The sequence below is a fragment of the Rhinatrema bivittatum genome, chromosome 14 (genome assembly GCF_901001135.1).
Source record: "Rhinatrema bivittatum chromosome 14, aRhiBiv1.1, whole genome shotgun sequence".
NCBI classification, from domain to species: domain Eukaryota; kingdom Metazoa; phylum Chordata; class Amphibia; order Gymnophiona; family Rhinatrematidae; genus Rhinatrema; species Rhinatrema bivittatum.
Genome location: NC_042628.1, coordinates 11,490,584 through 11,508,864, shown reverse-complemented (window position 1 = coordinate 11,508,864; position 18,281 = coordinate 11,490,584). Strand labels below are relative to the sequence as shown.

The 18,281-nt window shown below is 45.2% G+C and overlaps 1 protein-coding gene across 5 annotated transcripts in view; it reads right to left on the bottom strand.

Annotated features, from left to right (window-relative positions):
- MAD1L1 (mitotic arrest deficient 1 like 1) overlaps nucleotides 1-18,281 on the bottom strand; it is an 841,854-nt gene that overhangs the window by 809,148 nt on the left and 14,425 nt on the right. For all 5 annotated transcript variants that reach the window (XR_003852570.1, XR_003852571.1, XM_029576299.1 and 2 more), the window contains 4 exons: nucleotides 17,606-17,687; nucleotides 16,382-16,512; nucleotides 15,221-15,335; nucleotides 14,986-15,047 (listed from right to left, as the gene is read on the bottom strand). Coding sequence is in view for 3 of the 5 variants with exons in the window: in XM_029576299.1 (XP_029432159.1) it covers nucleotides 14,986-15,047; nucleotides 15,221-15,335; nucleotides 16,382-16,512; nucleotides 17,606-17,687 (390 nt within the window). In the remaining 2 variants the exon portion in view is untranslated. The remainder of the gene's footprint in view (nucleotides 1-14,985; nucleotides 15,048-15,220; nucleotides 15,336-16,381; nucleotides 16,513-17,605; nucleotides 17,688-18,281) is intronic.

The window sequence follows — 18,281 nt, the reverse complement described above, 5'->3', positions numbered from 1 at the left end:
ATCCACGGTGTTTATCAATGTCCCTTTGAATTCTTTGACTGTTTTATGTTTACCACCTCCTCCAGAAGGGCATTCTGGGCAACCACCACTCTCTCCGTGCAGAAATATTTCCTGACGATGGTTCTGAGTCGTCCCCCCTGGAGTTTCATTCCGTGACCCCCCTAGTTCTAATGTTTCCTTTCCAATGGAAATCTGCCATTTCTGCATCTCATGGTGGCAGCATCCATGACGTTCTCAAGGGGGTGAAGAATATCCTACAGGCATTCAATGCTCTATGGCTGACAGCGGAGACCTAGCCTTGCAGTGTAGACAGGAATTACTAGCCAGGCTGGAAAGGCCAATTGCTTTTTCTGCTGTCACCTCCTACTTTACTATGTACAACAGATGCAGATGGAATCCTATTTATGGCTTTTTCTAGGTCTGATTAGAAGTTCTGCCTGGATTAAACAGGCAAACTGGGCTACCAGCAGGGACCTGTACCTATGAAATTTGCAAAGGTTTCAAAAAGCAAAGATAGTCAATGAAAAGGCTGCAATGAATCACTGTAAAAGTTTAAGCAAACACCTGAAATCAATTAGTTTCCTACAGTAATTTCAAAAACGCTGACCTGGACATCTGCAAAAAAAATACGCATTTCGAGCCCAACTTTCAATAAGAATGATTTCACAGGGTGTCCAATGTAAAACCAAGCCAAATGCAACCTCCAGGGGAGGCGGCAAACCTAACGAGCTAGCAGAGTAATCAGTGCTGCAGAGGAGGAGAAATGAGCTGGCATAGCACATGCTACTTTCCCAGGGGGCAGTGTGCTGGTAAAAACCTGTTTTATGTTACATGGTGGTTTTCAAAAGACATGGCGAGATGGCTAATGGCTTTCAAACGTTAAACCCCAGTTTACATTCATTTGGAGGCCTATCTATAACGAACAATCTTCTAATTATAATGAACTCTTACCTGTAATAAATCCTAGTAATATGCTGGTCTTATCTACAGTAATTCTTATGTAATAACTGTTATACACGATGCTACAATAAGCAAAAATGAGGAAAAATCTAACCGGTTATTTGAGGGGCAGTTATGCTTAAATTTGGGTCTTGGTGATCAAGGTTTTATTTATTTTTAAAATACTCTGCCTTTATAGCCAATATTTATTTATAAATATCTGATATTCCGCCTTCTTCCATGAATGGCCTCCAGGCGGATTACATACACACCAAGTTTTAAACTAACAGTCTCAGTACCTTGGGTCAAAGGTCATTTACAGACCGCAGCCGACTCACATCTACAGTGGACAGCACTGAGAGAGCCCAGGGTGTATAACCTGCAATCCTCTCCTGACGAGGGGACTCCAAGGGAAGGGGGGGCACCATGCCTTAGCATTCTTCCTGAAAGCGAAGTAACGCGGCTCCAGGTGTAGTGGTAGTGGCACCTTGCTCCGAACTTCTGAAGCACAACCGAAGGTACAAATTCTCGTACACAGAGTGGTCTAGCTGAAGCTAGAGGAGGGGAGGAGAGAATTGTTTGGGAGGGTTGGAGTTCTCTAGTGGGCATGTAGGAGGGAAAGGGTGTTGAGGGAGATACTCGGGGACTTGTTCTAAAAAGCGGGAGAGCCCCTTGAGGTCAGGGGAGAGCTTAGCAGGTGGGTGCTGAAATCCCCCCCCCACCCCCAAAATTGTCTCCCAAAAAGCTCAACTATTATGCACATTCAACTCTTTATAGTTACTATGTAACATCGCGAGTAGGCGTGATTGTTTTCAGAAAGATGGCTTACAAATATGGTGAAATAAACAAACTACCTTTATAGCCTTCAATATATACACACCCCCGCATATAACCTGGAAACAAAAAGCAGGAGAGTAAGGGATACACAAACCCTGAACCCTGCATGCAAAGCATAATTACAGTACAGAAACCCTATCAAAACTGAGAGTATGTGCAAAATAGCAGAATGAGGAGTCACAACGAAAGGACGAGCAACTTTTTCCAAAAAGCACTAACTACACTTTGCACTCCCAAATACAATGCAAAAAGATTAATTCATTACTAAATCACCATTTTACATCAGACTTAGTGTACAACATTTAAATACACTTTGCTGACTCATATATACACCTAAACTTTTTCATCTGGCATCTCTACATATGTGCTCTCCTGGTTATCCTATCACTCCTTCGGTATCTCTCTGTCGTTCCTCTTCTCTGCCTCCTCCATCAGTGCATATTGTCTGCATCATACAGCAAAAAGCGCCATGCAGAATTAATGGAGTCTACTTTCCGAGATGCGCATCCACAGGTATGTGTGGATCTCCAAAAAAATACTTGTCAGGATTCTTTTGCACCCCCTGACATATCCTGAAAATTTGGCGTGACAGACACCAAACACAAGAATTCTTGGGTGTGGCGAACACATACAGACAGGGAGATCTCGTATTCCTTCTTCCTTTCAAACAATAATAAAGGAGAGGCCAGGATGACGTTGCACAGCCGTCCTAACTCAAGCAACCTCTGTTTAGTTCGTTTTCCCCACTTACCTTCAAAATGGTCTTCGGTTTCAGGCATGCAACATAAAAATGCCAAACGAATTAGCAGCGTTCTCTAGATAAACCAAACCAGCTTCTGCTGCTAAGCTTCCAAAGGAAGACTGTTACAATCAATAGATCAGTTTATATCAAGGCCTTGCCACTCCCGTCACATCAACACCAGCAACCAGTCTTGAAGGCTATCATCTGCGTGGCAAGCAAGAGGAAGGCAAAGTAAACTAACAAAGCATGAAAGAAGAGAAATGGAGCGAACGAGGGAAAGTGCACGAGACATGGGAAAAGAAGCCGAGCCGCACATCAACGTAAGAGGCGGCAGTGTAATGGAAACATCACTGAACTGAGACATTAGCAAAGCAATCTCAGAATATGGTGAGTGGCACGTCTAGCAGCAAGGGACAGTGGGTGAATACAGAATTACATGGGAGGAACCCGCTAGCTTATTTCTACTACTTGGGGTCATATTCTGAGGTTGAAGAAATCTCCTCCATGCTTTTCAGGTGCTCAGGAAAAGAAACCGGGGAAACGTCAGTGCTGTGTTCAGCTCCAGCAAATTTGATTTCCACAGCTGGCAGAATGTCAGATACATCAGCTCGTATGGGTCGCCCTAAGTGTCTATTACTTCTCTGGACACTTCGGCAAATCAGCGCACATATAAAGACTTTTTTTTCCCTCCCTTCCCCCCCCCCCCCAATGGAGACAAATTAAATAATCATTTTTTTCTGACGTTCATCTTCATGCTAAAATTATAAGAGCACTCCAACAACATTCCAGTTCAGGTGTAATCATGCGCCTAAAACTGACCTCTCACCGCTCTCAGAGGAGAGGCTCGTTAGAAGCAGCCAGGATAAACGAGCATGAAAAATCAACCACGCACTAGGACGAGGGAATTCTCTCTTCCCTCAGGCAGGTTCACCCGTGTATCGGCTCAGTAGCACTGCTCTTGCCATCTTTCCTCATCGTACGGACACGTGGCACAAAAAGCAGCGAGTCCAGGCCCCAGGAGGTGGTTCCTCTCCACCAAAGGGGCACACGGACCTGCAAATTTCTGAGCAGACGCGATGGCTGCGGTACCACCCACATAAAGCGATAACAAACAACAGTGCTAAAATAAAACGTAGCTAGAGAACCAAAGGGACTCAAGGAATTAACCCTAATCTTAAGGACAACTATTTCTTCACTATTAATCATCATTAGTGCTTTATGCTCTCTTCTGTCCAGTGAGATTAAAAAAAAATAAAGACAACCAAATAAAGACAAGGGCCTTTTAGAGTGATAAGAGATGGGGGCAAGCCATCTTTCCCTTCACAACCCCCAAAAGAAAAGTATTTGCATAAACCTCGCCTATAATCCAGGTAGTCACCTGCAGATAGGGTTTACTGCAGATCATGGCAGCAAGAATCAGAGAATAAATCAAAAAGACTTAACATATTTCAAAACTATGAGATTTTTTAGGACAGGCATGCAGGTCAAGAGAAGGGTCTAAGGAACAAGTTGCACCCGATGCAGTGCACCATGGGATTTTTTTTTTTTATTATTATTTTTACTGGAGATTTCACACTCTTACTTTGGCTAGGTCATTGCTTGTTCCCCAGGTGGGGTCAGGGTGTTAATCCCTCTTGTTATAAAGGTTCTCACTCTGTCAAAAGGCCAAGAGGGACTATCCTCTGCCAACAACTTACACTTGATCTGAATATATCCACCAAGTGCCAACAATTACCATACATTTCACATCAATCTCACAAAACCTTCATACACAGACTCAATCTCACACCTAAAAACCGTGAGTTTTGATTCAGTCCTACCCCAGCATAAAATAAAGGAAGGAAACTGGCACCAGAGTGAGCCTTAGGCTCATAGTCATTTCCAAGTTACTCTTCTTCCTGATGCAATTATTTTCTGTCTTTTTACATTAGGAAACTCCACCAGAAAAGGACATCTTGTTTTACATGGAAGTCTTGTCAGTAGAAGCAGCCATAAAAGTGGCAATATGTTTACAGATCGTTAATCCTAATTACAGAGCTCTCCCATGAGCTAAATGAACTTTGTGTGTCCTGTAAGCACAGCAGCTGCATTAACCCAGCCAAGTGGTGCAGATCTGCTCATTCCTTACACGTCTGTGATATAGCCTGGGGTCGCACAAAAGCTCAGATGTATCTGCTTTACCTTTCTTTCAGTCAACAATTAAAAACGCTGTTAATAAAATCTTATTGCTGGAATCTTGCGAAAATATAATTTTTAAAAATCCTTGGAAAACTGAAGTTGTATGCAGCTCAGAGAACTGCACACACACAACCTATAGGGAAGTGATCTCAGAGAGGCATAGAGTACATCTAGTTAAACAGCAGCAACATCTGGAGGCCGATGCACTGAAAATACTCTGGAAAATGTGAGCTAAAAATCTCAGCACATTTTATTAGCAAACACATCAGTCATTAGGTTTACTACTGATATAGGGGTAGATTTTAAAACATGCGCGTGCGGTTCCTTTCACGCGCGCATGGATGTGATTGTATAACATGCGTGCGGCGACGCAGATGGGCCTTCCCAAGTTCCCAACCCCCCCCTACCTGAACTCCCTCCCCTCTCCGCCCCACTCCCTAAACCCTTCCCAGCAACCTACATTTTTTTTTTTTTTTTATTTTACTACTTAATGCTCTCTTGGAGCAGAAGTAGTTTGCGCGAGCTGACTGGCTGCCAGCGTGCGTGTCCCCGGGACAGCGGCTAATGGCCACTGCCAGAGAAGTCACCAGTATTAAAACGGAGTAGAAAGACCAAGATTCTGGGAGTTCCCACTCTGATCTCCATCCCATGGGACTTAAGACAGGCAGGGTAATCGCGAATAAACTAGACTCAGGTAGGACTTTTTCGTGTTTGAGGGGACCCCTTCCAATTGGATTTCCATTTAGCCCACTGGGAAAGCTTTGTGCAGTTTAATATCACCATGGGAAGCTTTACCCGGATACCTGAGATAAAGGACACCTACCCAGAAGAGAAAAAACATCTTTGTACATCAGTCAGCTGCACTTTCATCTTTATTGAAAATGGACTTTAATTCAATTGTTAAAGAATCAGTAAACATTTAAATTTAACACCCAGTGCCTTGTCCTGCCTGGTTTGACCCAGCATCTCACACCCTGGGGTGTAGCGGCTAACACCAGAGACAGAGAGAGAGAGAGAGACACACACCACTGGTCTGGGCCATAAGCGAGAGCTTCCCCCCACAAAATGTTCCACCAGTGGGAGAAAGAGAATAGAGACACTGGAGAAAGAGTTGTGTATGGGAAGAGTGCTAGCCGGAGTAGCCCCGAAGAATAAATTGGTCTGCCCTTGGGATTAAACCCCAGTAAGCGAGTTACATTCTATTAAGATACGGAGGTAAGGAGCACTCCCATAAGACGGAGGAGCTGTACCCAAGGTGACTTCTTTGGTCAAACTAGGATTTTCCATCAACCCTCAAACAACGACCCACCAGTTACACTTCCGGGGCGAGCAATCTGTAAATGCCTACAATTCATCTGTGCGTGATAGATCCGATTCACACTTATGAACCCCATCAGCACACGGACGACATATAGAAAGCCTAACCTCTTTAGGTAGTGGAATCCTTGAGGATTCGAGTGAGAAAGCTCATCATCTTTTCCGTGGGATGCTGTGGAGTTTTTCCAAGTCACGCGAGTGGAAAGATTTGGGGGGGGGGGGGGGGGGGGGGGGGGGAGAGTTCTATCCTATGCTGAATGGCTGCAAGTACCCAAAACAGTGGTCCCCAACCCTATCCTGGGAGCCCCACCAGCCAGTCGGGTTTTCAGGATACCCACAATGAATATGCAGGAGAGAAAATTTGCATGCACTGCCTCCATAACATGCAAATTCTCTCATATGCATATTCATTGTGGATATCCTGAAAACCCGACTGGCTGGTGGGCCCCCAGGACAGGATTGGGGACCACTGCCCTACAACATTCCAGGTTCTATGCAGATGAGAGAGAAAGAAATCACAAGATGCCAACTCATCAGGAGGGGGCATGGCAGTCCTGTCTGTAATTGGTTTTGCACTTTAATTGTAATCCATTTTATTTGGGACTCACGTTGTCTTACACTTAGTGAGTAGGACGTGGGACTTTGTTGAATTTTAGGAAAATGTTTATTATTCTGAAATTATGTATTGAACTCTCACCGTGTTTTGCTAATTCTATTTACCTGATGCACATTTAGATTATGGATATGTTATTGTATTTTTAGGTACTGATTGTTTTGGGTTGAACCTCCATTCGAGGATGGCGGTATATAACTACTAACATAACTTGTTTCTGTTTCCTACCCCATACAAGTTAGTTCACTTAAATACACAGATATCCACCAATCTTACGCAGCACACACTACGATTAAGCAATCAGAGTCTTCAGGGAATGAAGAAAAAAAAATGCTCTGATAAAATATTTGCAGAGCATGGAACATCTTCCAGTAATTCTCCCTCCCAAAGGTGTACTGTACCTGACAGCAGCGTACACTCGTATTCAGATAGTCTCAGCCAAATCTGTAATTGGCTGCATCGATGCGTCCCTTTTAAGAGAGCAAGACAAATACCCTAGCCGAACAATTGTCAGATCTATCTCCAGATCACAGCGGTTGATTATATTTGGTCTATTTTTTTTTTCTCCAGGATTTGTAAAAAGAAAAAGAAAATTGTTGGAAGGGAAATTGAAGTCTTCCAAAAAAAAATGTTAAGCGAAGAAAGTGCAACACCTAGTGGGCAAAGGCTCGCACTGTCATAAAAAGATAATTCACTTCTTTATCCTTTTCCAAGTTGTAAAGACACACGAAAAATAAATGCCTTAACAAGAAAGGAAGAAAGGGGACGAACATGTGCACCATGAAGTCATCTGTTCAGCTGAAATGGAGGCTGACTGGGTAATATCTGAGAATCTGGTATCGCTCAGTAATTGTCTATGAACTGCTGAAAAAATGTTCTTTAAGAATGATAAAATCCAGGGAAATCTGACTGCATAATACAGAAACTGTACCACAAAGATTTCAATGCATGGTCCCATGATGCTGTTAGACAATAATGCTTTCCTTTCTAAAACACCTTAAAGTATTTTTAAAAGTAAAGAATTCATAAGATATATTTTTCAGTGCAGAGAAAACGTGACCATTGAAATATTTGACTATTTTAACAGAAAAACACAATTTAGAAACTGTTAAAAAAAAAAATGATAAAATCATTAAAGTATCTGCTGGGAGGCAGTTTGTACACAAAATGCTCCACGTCTTGACGACACCGACGCAGCTCCGTGACTTTTCACAGTGCTACAGGATGTGAACACCCAAAGCACAGTGTGAAACCAACATACAATACACGATCATTAGTTATGTCATGTCTATCATGCCTTTTATGGACACGAGAAATTTGTGAATGACTTCGTCCCTGGGATTCCTCAGCTAAAAGCCACACACAGCAAAGATTAATGTAGCATTACTTTACTGAAATAACTTAACAGGGCCCAGTGTAAGTGTGATGGACAAGTAAAGCAGTAGCAACTCATCTGTCTCCAGCCAGCTTGTGACCGGGACTTGTTGCAGAAGACCGACTGCAGGTAAGAACATGCCATACTGGGTCAGACCGAGGGTCCATCAAGCCCAGCATCCTGTTTCCAACAGAGGCCAATCCAGGCCATAATGCTGCCAAAGGAGTTCTACAGAGCATCACTAAACCCAAACTCAGACAGATGCTAAGGGTCCCACCTTAAAGCATCAGCCAGGTAAGAATGTACTAAGGATTGATTTCTGTTTGATATCCTTTTGGACCCATTCTCTCCTTAGATACAATACTACTTATTGTGCAGTATCGTGTGTGTGTGTGGCGGGAATCGCTGTGTAGGGAAGTCCAGCTCACACAGGCTGCAAAAAGCAGAGTTGCTTACTTGTAACGGGTGTTCTCCGAGGACAGCAGGATATCAGTCCTCACATGTGGGCAACGTGATCCGATGGAGCCCGGCATTTTTATGCCAAACTTTCTAGAATGACTGTGCCTCACTGAGCATGTCCAGCGTGCCATTATATCATGTGTCCTCGCAGAGGCTCCTTAAGTCTTGTTCTTTAGCATTATAAGGTTTTGTGAGGACTGGCATCCTGCTGTCCTCAGAGAACACTTCTTACAGGTAAGAAACTGCTTTCTCAGGAGGACAAACAGGATAGCAGAACTCTCATGTGGGGAATCCCTTGCTACAGACTATCCCCAATGAAAACAGGGAGAAAAAAAAACAAAGCATGCCAACGGGCACAACAAAATTATTTTGTCAGCAATAAACCTTTTTTTCCATTTGTCTTATCTACAGCAGCCTGGAACAAAAACAATGGGCCCTTGGCAGGAGTGGAGTTGGGTTCTACCCCTCAAACAAATTCTTCAGACAGGCCGGAAGACCAGATACCAGACCGAGGCACTTGTCTGAGGGAGGGATCCATAGATATCACTTCAGGAAAACTCGACTAAGGGAGAGACCATAAGGTATCACCACAGGAGAGCGAAGCAAATTAATTTCCTTCTTCTTTTATCCTTTTTAAGTATTCCCAGTAGGGAAATGAACATCCACCATCTGCTGGAGATGGAGAATACTGGCGGGCTGATGCCGGTGCAGGTGTATATATACCGTTACGTCAGCTTTGCCCCATCTCTGTTGGTAGATGTGCATAACTGACTGATGTGGATTAACCTGCCTGAATGCTAAGAAATTCAAGCAATGCTGCTTGAACAAGCTTTGCTTTTTGGACTTGGACCAGAAGCAGTCCTGCTCTTTTTCCCTAATGTCTACGTATCAGTACCCTGGACCGTAAAAGTCAGGGCCCAGTGTTGGCTGTCATCTGCATCCATTTCCTCTTCCAGCCCCATCATTGAAGTGGAGAGCAATGTTCTAGATCTTTCCCTGGGGCACAGAAGGAGTCCTCTTGGCTCGCTTGAGAAAAGAATCAACCACCACAGATTGGTGTGGTAGCTGCCTTTTTTTGAATCCAGGAGCCTTTTGGATGAGAGAAATTACATCCCTCTCCTTGTTTACAGGAGCTTCAGAGAGGGGGCTCTCCCACATCCTCAACTGTACCTCCTGAAGGATTTTGTGAACTGGGACTGTTATGACTTCCTACAGGGCTCCACAACTGGAGGATGTCCAGCATCTTGTTTCTGGTATCATCCTCCATCAACAGAGTTAAAAGGGGTGGCCTTCACCATGCTTCTAATGAAACCAATCAAGAAGAGGTCCTCAGGAGAGGACTTCCTTCTCCTCGAAAAGAAAGAGAAGAGAAGAGAGACCCATCAATCTCCCCTCTTCAGAGGTATCTGCAGATCTATAACCATATCCTCAGGAGAACTAAGACTGACCCGGACTAGTAGTGCGTAGGTGAAGATGCTGACTGTGCCCATTCTACAGTTAAAGCCCCAAGGAACTCTGGCACCTCAGGGAAATTTCCTCTCCCGATGGGCTAGAGATCACCATCAGAGCAGCTGACAGACTCCTGTGTCCCTCCAGGAACCAGTACAGATGCAAAGCTGCCAGGCAGCTGGAAGGACTCGTGCAGCGGCTCAACTTCAGCCCACAGCTGTCCCGATGCCCTCAGTGCCAGAGCACAGAGGCCTCCCTGTGCCTTCCCCAAGGCCTGCTGGACCTTTTCGTCCAACTCCTCCTCAAAGATAGCTGATGCCAACACAGACTGGGAGGTAGGAGCGGTGGACACATCTCCCTGGGAACTGAGAGGTGTATCAATGGCTGATACCCAGACCCCTGGAGACTGATGTGGTTCCCAGGAGATCAGCGAGGATGAGTTCGTGTGTTATTAAAATGAATTAATCAAAAATCACTCAAAGCAATGAATTCTGCTCTCCATAAAATCACTTTGGGGGTTCTTGGCTACAGCCCGACTGCCCCAGCTCCCATCATCACACACCAACAGTGACCAGTGCCAGCTCGTCTTAGTCTTCACTTCATAGCGATATTGAAGAGTTGGAACTTGCTACCTTCTTTGAACGGAAAGGGCCAGGCAATAGCCCAACCCTCGAGTCTCTATCAATGCCAGATGTTGAGGGAATGGACTGCCTCCCCCATGCAGATGCATTAACCTCATTCTGGTTCAGCTCCGCAGTACTTCAAAGTCGATGGATCAGTCTTCCAATATCCAAAATGCTTATTCATGAGTTCCAGCAAGGACTAGTGCCCCCTCGTTGCCCCGGTCATACACAGGCATCATGCGATACCCCATGGGCATCTGTGAGACATGGACCTGATGCACCAAGGGCATCGCTGAAAACAGTTAGACATGGCCAACCAGAAAACAAGGGAGGCAAATCGAATTTGACAGTAGCAAACAAATGAAGTCCAGATACAGCAAGAAAAGAATGACTGAAAACTTGGGAACTACCAGGAGATGAAAGAAGATCATGAGGCCCCCGCGACGAACAATCTTGCAAAACTACCCAAAAACGAAGAGCATTAGAAGCATGAGATTTAGGAACCATGACCGGTGGGCTCCGCAGAGAAGACTGAACAGGCCCTCCACACTGAAACGTGGATAGAGGTGTTTAAAATCATGAGAGGTCTAGAACGGGTAGATGTGAATCGGTTATTTACTCTTTCGGATAGTAGAAGGACTAGGGGGCACTCCATGAAGTTAGCATGGGGCACATTTAAAACTAATCGGAGCAAGTTCTTTTTTACTCAACGCACAATTAAACTCTGGAATTTGTTGCCGGAGGATGTGGTTAGTGCAGTTAATATAGCTGTGTTTAAGAAAGGATTGGATAAGTTCTTGGAGGAGAAGTCCATTACCTGCTATTAAGTTCACTTAGAGAATAGCCACTGCCATTAGCAACAGTTACATGGAATAGACTTAGTTTTTGGGTACTTGCCAGGTTCTTATGGCCTGGATTGGCCCCTGTTTGAAACAGGATGCTGGGCTTGATGGACCCTTGGTCTGACCGAGTATGGCATTTTCTTATGTTCTTATGGTATGATGGTATGCTGGGCATGCTCAGTGAGGCAGTCAAATTCTAGAAAAAAACACTTTCACATAAAAGTTCCAGGCCAGGCTCTATAGGATGATGTCACCCACATGTGAGGACCGTCATCCTGCTTGTCCTCTGAGAAAGAAATTGCACGCTGGGCTCTTGGCTAAGATAATAAAGAAGTTCTTAGGTTTGCATTAAACACAAAGAAAGCAAACCAATGTACAACATATTTGATTCATTCATTTATTATATTTATTCATGTGATTCACATAACTTTCTGATGTTCACCTTGTATCAATCTTGCTAAAAAAAAAAGTGCTTCACTGAGCAATTAACTTCTTTATGTTATTTAAAAAAAAATGTTCTGAAGTTGTGTTAAATATAATGTGGTTTAATCAAAAACCTCACTAGCAGTTTCTATTGAATTGTCTGCTTTTAAATGAAGATGTTATTAGAGTTGAGCATAAAGTGTCACTCATTTCCATTTCTCTCCTGCTGCTAAATTACTTCATTAAACCTGAACAGCTTGAGGTACAGAACAGCTTAAACACCAGCGAGTCACAGAGACGCTCTCCAAGGAAAAGCCTCAGGGCATGGGCACTGCTATCTAGGGACAGTGCTGTCCCTTTCCTTCATGCCAGTGTGGCTTTATAAGGCAGGAAAACGCCTGCAGGAAGGGGGAAAGATCTTCTGCATTTATGCGGCAGCCATAAGAAATACACAAAGCTATCTCATGCATGCAAAATGTGATAAGGAAGCACCAAGCAACCTTCTAATGATATGAAGAAACATTTTGTACTGGATAGCTGTAGGTTAAGTACGTGCTTTTCTGTCCCAGACTGACACTTCCAGACATCTATCCACTGAGCACTTTATGTAGATCAGAGCTCTAGCACGCTTTCATCTACACTGGCTTTATTGAAAGCCTCGGCACAGAGCATTACTGTAACACGCTGCCCTCTCTGTCGTGATCCTTCCTTCGGGGGAAACGACGACGACCAAAGGCAGATCCATGTAGCACACTGAAGCGCCTTACAGGGTTGCTGGCATTTTTCAACAAAACACCCCAATTAATGATAAAAGGCCACTGAAAAGGCACAGAACTGCTACAGATTTGCAAATTTCATGTTTTAAATTTTTCCGGGGGGGGGGGGGGGGGGGGGGTTTATTCACTTTCTTTGCCCTTTTACTATTTTATTGCAATTTTTCTCTTTTAGGGGCCTGATTTATCCAAGGTTGTCTCTCATGATGTGCCTAAGGGGGGGAGGGGAGGGAGACTACTCTAATCATTCCCTGTGTGTCCTGGATCTGTCCTGTCCCTCATACCTAAACAAGAAGAAAGCAAAAGAAACTTCAACCTCAAAGTAAGTGCAGGAGGCGTTTTGGATTAATCCTAGGGGCAACGGAAGCAATAGCAGCTACAGTGAGCGGCAAAATACGGTGCATCCAGCTATCATGCCAGAAACGTACCGTGACCAGGGGGACAACAGGGAGTACCACCAGGACCCAGGAATTGTTTCGTTGCTATTCTCTTCTTATACTGCTTTTCCTTAATACTTAACGTGCACGACTGTCATGCCAATTAAACTGACCTCCAGCCAGCCATGAGGAGGCCAGAGAAACTGTTCTAAAGGAATATCTGCAATACCCTCACAATTCTCATAAGCTTGATCTTCAGTTGCCCCACAGCCCTCCTTGTAACTCCCCAGGCTACCATAAAAGACCTGTTTCCTTTCTTAGTTTAAACCTCAAGCAAATCTGGATAAAAATAAAAAATAAGGACAGATTGAGCAACAAATGTGAACATAATTGCAAATAAAGTAAAAACAAATTAATTCAAGGCTCATGATGTTCCAAATACACATTTTCATTCTGTTATAGGTTTGTTTTTTTTGTTTTTTTGAGGGGAGAGGTTAATACAATTTGTTTGCAGCACCCATAAATTTGCCATACAATGCAGCTGTTATTCCTGTTTTACAACAAGAATAATGCTCTCTGACTTCATCTCTTACTTTGGTTTACAATCACCAAAAATGTATGCTACAGTAAAACTTGGGTGAATTATCCAGTCACTCGGACGCCTCCCACCTGAGCTGCCAGAGGCTGGGAAGAGATTTAAAGCTGGCCTATGAGAAGCAGTGTGGAATAATCCCGTGTTGAGAACTATGCCCGGAGTTCCACTACATCAGAGAATTCATTATTCAGACTTGAGTGATTTTCCCACTAACATGAGGCAGGAACAGAGGAACAGTTTCCACAGGCTCTTTCTGAATTGTTGGGGACCGCATATTTACTTGAATTACAGGACAAGAAAAGACAACGTGATGTGCTCATTAAAATAAGCCTTACAGCCCACCGCATTCTGCCTTATGGAAATACAGGGTTTCAGGAAAGGATCACATTGTCAGGAGGTTCGTTCTACCATGCTACTGCTTTTCTGGAGAAGAGTAACTTATCCTGTGACATCTGGGCTCAAACATCGTACTGACGTTATTCTTTTCCCACCCTCGCAAACAGCCGTGCCGCTATGCAAACTAAAAAGAAGCTAAAAACCCAATAAAGACATTTTAAAGTCGGAGGCTAGCATCTTTATGACCTAACTCACGCAAGCACCCAATGCTGGGCGATCAGAATTTGTCACAGAGATTAGTAATGAATTTTAGTGGTCAAATGCAAATGGAAATATAAAATTCACCATAAGGTTGAGTGGTCATGTTTTTGGGCCTAGCGCGCGTTTATTTGCCACGCCACCCGTCAGTACGTGCTACGGAGATTAATGCTCATCAGCTTTTCATGCGACTAAACCCCAGAATTTAAACCCTACGCAAGTCCGTTGCAAGCAAAGCCAGAATCTCAAAAAATGACACGTCCCCGCGACAGCAATCCCACCGGTCACTTCGAAGGAGGAGAGCTCCCAATTCAAAGTAAATGAACACCTACGGCGGCCGCTGCCAGCACGCACGCCTGGTCACCGCGGATGTCTGGCACAGTCTTGGTATCCGAACTCCCTAAAATTCTCCATCACCGTCAGCACAGAAAGCACAGCTTCCGTTAGTTACGAGAAGACGAAATAAACTTGTTCAAAACAAAAGTGACAGAACTAGAAAGGCAGGACCCTTGCTGTAGATGCAGCCGACATAGTCCCCCCTGAGGGGCGGGCGGTAGCACCTGGCGGCCAGGACTCGGGGATGCGCAGCCACTTTCTGGGGTACCCGGGTCAATTGAGGAGGAAGCAGGCTTAAAGAGTAAAAATCCCAGGCATTTGCACACGAAGGCTCCTGGTGCCGTAGCCCAACAGAGGCAGAAAAAAAACTACCAAGCCAAAAAAAAACCAAAGCAACCATGACGACGGCGGGTCTTTTTGCAAACGTCTCGCGGCTCTGTTCTTCAAGCACGACAGCCAACAGGCAGGACCAACAACAGAAAGGGTTGAACTACATCCAGTTTTCACACCTACCTAATGTTTAAGCCGGCTATCTGCTCCTGGTTTTCCCATTTCCTCAATCTTTCTAGCAGTTTCTAAGGGGAAAAAAAAGAAACAAAAATGTTTGTGGTTTTTTTTTTAATGTTACTAAACAAGGTTAAAAGAAAACACATTTTAATAACAAGAGTGGCATGGAAGTGCTTGGTATCTCGACTTCCGCTTTCAGCGCCACCACCACGGAGATGGGGGAAGGGGCCTCAGCGCTCACCTCGTTTTCCAGCTCCAGGTTCACCATCTCTTCCTTCAGCTTCTCGTAGCGCTCGAGCACCCGCCGCAGACCCTCCACCTCCTCTTTCAGCAGGGCATTATTCTGCTTCATTTCCCTAGGAAGACAGGCGGGGAGAGGGCCAACTTACATTAAAATGAACTGGAGGAAGGGCTGACCCCAGGGCTTGGTTCATGCAGAGAAAGCCCAGTTTTGACTCCACACCCCCTGGCGAGAGGAGGGAGCTGCAGTCCTGAAGGGGGGCAACACCTGGTGGCCAGAGTCGGGCTCATGACTGCAGAGAGTTCTGGGCCAGCAACATCACTGCCATGGCTAGTGGGAAGGGGATATAAAATAAGGGGGGGGAAATTCCCTAAGGATTTGCAAATGAAGGCTCATGGCATCCACCCTGGTCCCAATTTAGCCAAGGGCCCGAAGGAGGAGAAGGAGGAGGTCAAAAGAGAAAACAATTAAATGGAGAACAAAAGCCATTTCTATTTTTTTTCTCTTTTAAACCAGGAAGCATATTCCTGACTAAATTACCTTCCCACATGAGTCTCCAACCTTAACCTCGGGGCAAGCAAACTACCGACTTCTCTGCTCGCACGATTCGATTTACCCAGGAGTTGGGCAAAACGTTTCATACCTGCTACGGGTCCACAGGGTTTAATCAAATTTTGGAAAAAAAAAACATTTCCCCTTCAAGAAAAGGAACAAAGTTCCACAAGCTCTTTCCTCAAATGCGTAAAAACCAATTTAAAAAAAAAAATAAAGTGAGGCCGTCACACGGTACCCAGCAGGTGAACCCCGACGCATTCTGCACCCAGGCTTCTGCTACCCAGACATCCCCAGGCAATTCCAGAAATGCGCTGCTCCATCTACAACCCTCTCAGTGCTGCTCACACGTCTGCCCCACCCTCTTCAGTCACAGAAACTCAGAATGCGGGACTTCTGATCTGCGTCCGCAAACCTAGTTTTATTGCTTTGCACTTGCTTGCACCTCCCCCCCCCCCCCCCCCCCCAGTACAAGGTAATGCGTTTTTCATTCCTAGACCATCAAAGCAGAGCAACACCTCAGCGTCTAACCAGCAACATCAGGCCCCGGGGGAGGACCTGGGCGTTGGGGTTTACGCCCGTTCTTCTCTTCTTCCCCTCCCCCCTCACCTGTGGTAGGCGTTCTCCTCCCGAAGCTGCTGCAGCTCTCGCTCCATCTTCGGGAAGCGCGCCACCTCGGACTTCATGCTCTTTACGATCATGGCATCCTGCTCCTGCGCAGAAAGCTTGTGCTCCAGCTCCTGAAAAAGAGGCAGAAGAAGCACACGCTGCAGGGCAGGAGGGTTAAACTCCCAACACTTCGCTTCTGCAAGCCCTTTGGCTCTGTGGAAGAGTTCCAGTAGCCATACTGGGTCCCTGGCGAACATGTCTCCAGGCCCGGTACAGCTCCATATACGAAGAATGTTTATTCTTAAGGCTCAGCCACACGAGCCCTGCATAATATTTATGCTGGCTCGATAACAAATATCACAATAGTTTGAAAACAAAACCTGCTGCTCTTCTGCTATGTCCAGCAGCATTTCTGCTCAAGGCTCTCTCTTTCCTACACAAAACACACCCTTCTTGCCTTTACTGCAGACATACAAACCTTCCTAATCACCTGTGCAGCACAGGGGTAGCAAATGAAGCCCCCCCCCCCCCCCCCCACCCCGGGGAAAAACAGCAAAAGCGAGAACTTGGAGAGGGTAACATCAGGAAGCCGTTCTCCTGCTGCTACTATTATTCTGGCTGCTTCTTGCTACAGATTGCTGCCCGGCAGCTTCAAGAAGCCTGACGACTCCAGCTTTCCCACATCATCATCTTGACTTCTATCCTCTTTCCCTCTCGCCACCTCCTCTCCAGTTCAGTCCACCAGGCTGTAATCCAGCCAGTCCCACTACAAACATCCATTTCCCCTCCTTCTCCCCCCCTGCCTCTTCACGACATTCCCAAGGGCAGACACTAGCTCGCTGGCATCAAGCAATAATCCAAAGCACAAAGCGGTGACAGCGCGACAGGCCCGACCTCTCCCGAGCCGCCGCCTAAACCCCCGCAGTTCTGTAGCTTTCCATCGCTGCCCTGGGCACCTCAAGGGGACCTGGCTTTACTGTAAGGGCGAAGAAGCAAGCGCTCCAAATTTAGGAGCGGCAAAGTGGTTTCTAAACTAGAACGTCTGCATGAACAGACAGAAACAAGGCAGCTCACCTTAGCAAGACAATGCCCTGCCTGGGGGATCCCTGCCAACCGACGTCTACCGGGCCTGAGCGCACAGCAGCACGCAGAATCCCTCTAAAAATAAACAAGCCTGAAAATCAAACGGCCTGGTTAGCAGAGGAATATGATAAAGCATCTCACCCTAATCTTCTGTTCGTTTTCTGCATTCAGGGCCTGGACAGCTTGCAGGCTCTGTAATCTCTGCGTGGTCTCTTGCCATTTCCTATAAAAAGACAGACACGCCAACATCATCTTCTACCTACAAATTCACAGCCATACGTTACATACTTATACATTTTTTCTCACTGATGAACAAACTCCTTCTTTCTTTAAAGCCTTCCAACTGCAAAACGCTAGTATTACACAAATAATCTAATATGCGTTCTGAAAATGGCTCCCTTACACAGAAAGTAATACTGTATTCTTGAAGCCCGCCTCGGGCAGATTTAACACGCCTATAAATACACCGCGGGGAGGAAACCTTCAAGTCATTGTGCGTATATAAATTAGCATGCCCGTGCGCAGGTAGCATCTACTCGCGTATTCTGCATTTTATAAATGTCGTATGTATTTTCACTTTTGCGTGCACATAAATGCATCTAAAGAAAGGGGAAGTCTAGAGCCGGTCCTGGGAGGGGCCAACACTTGAGCGCGAGCATTCGCCATGTTACTCGCATATTTTTATACCTGCTAATCATCAGCCTAAGCAATATTTAAACCCGTCTATTGTGTAGTACTGACTGGGTGGGAGGTCTGGCGGAAGAACCAGGAAGGTCTCGAAGACCTGGGCAAACTGGTGGACTAATTGATAAAACTG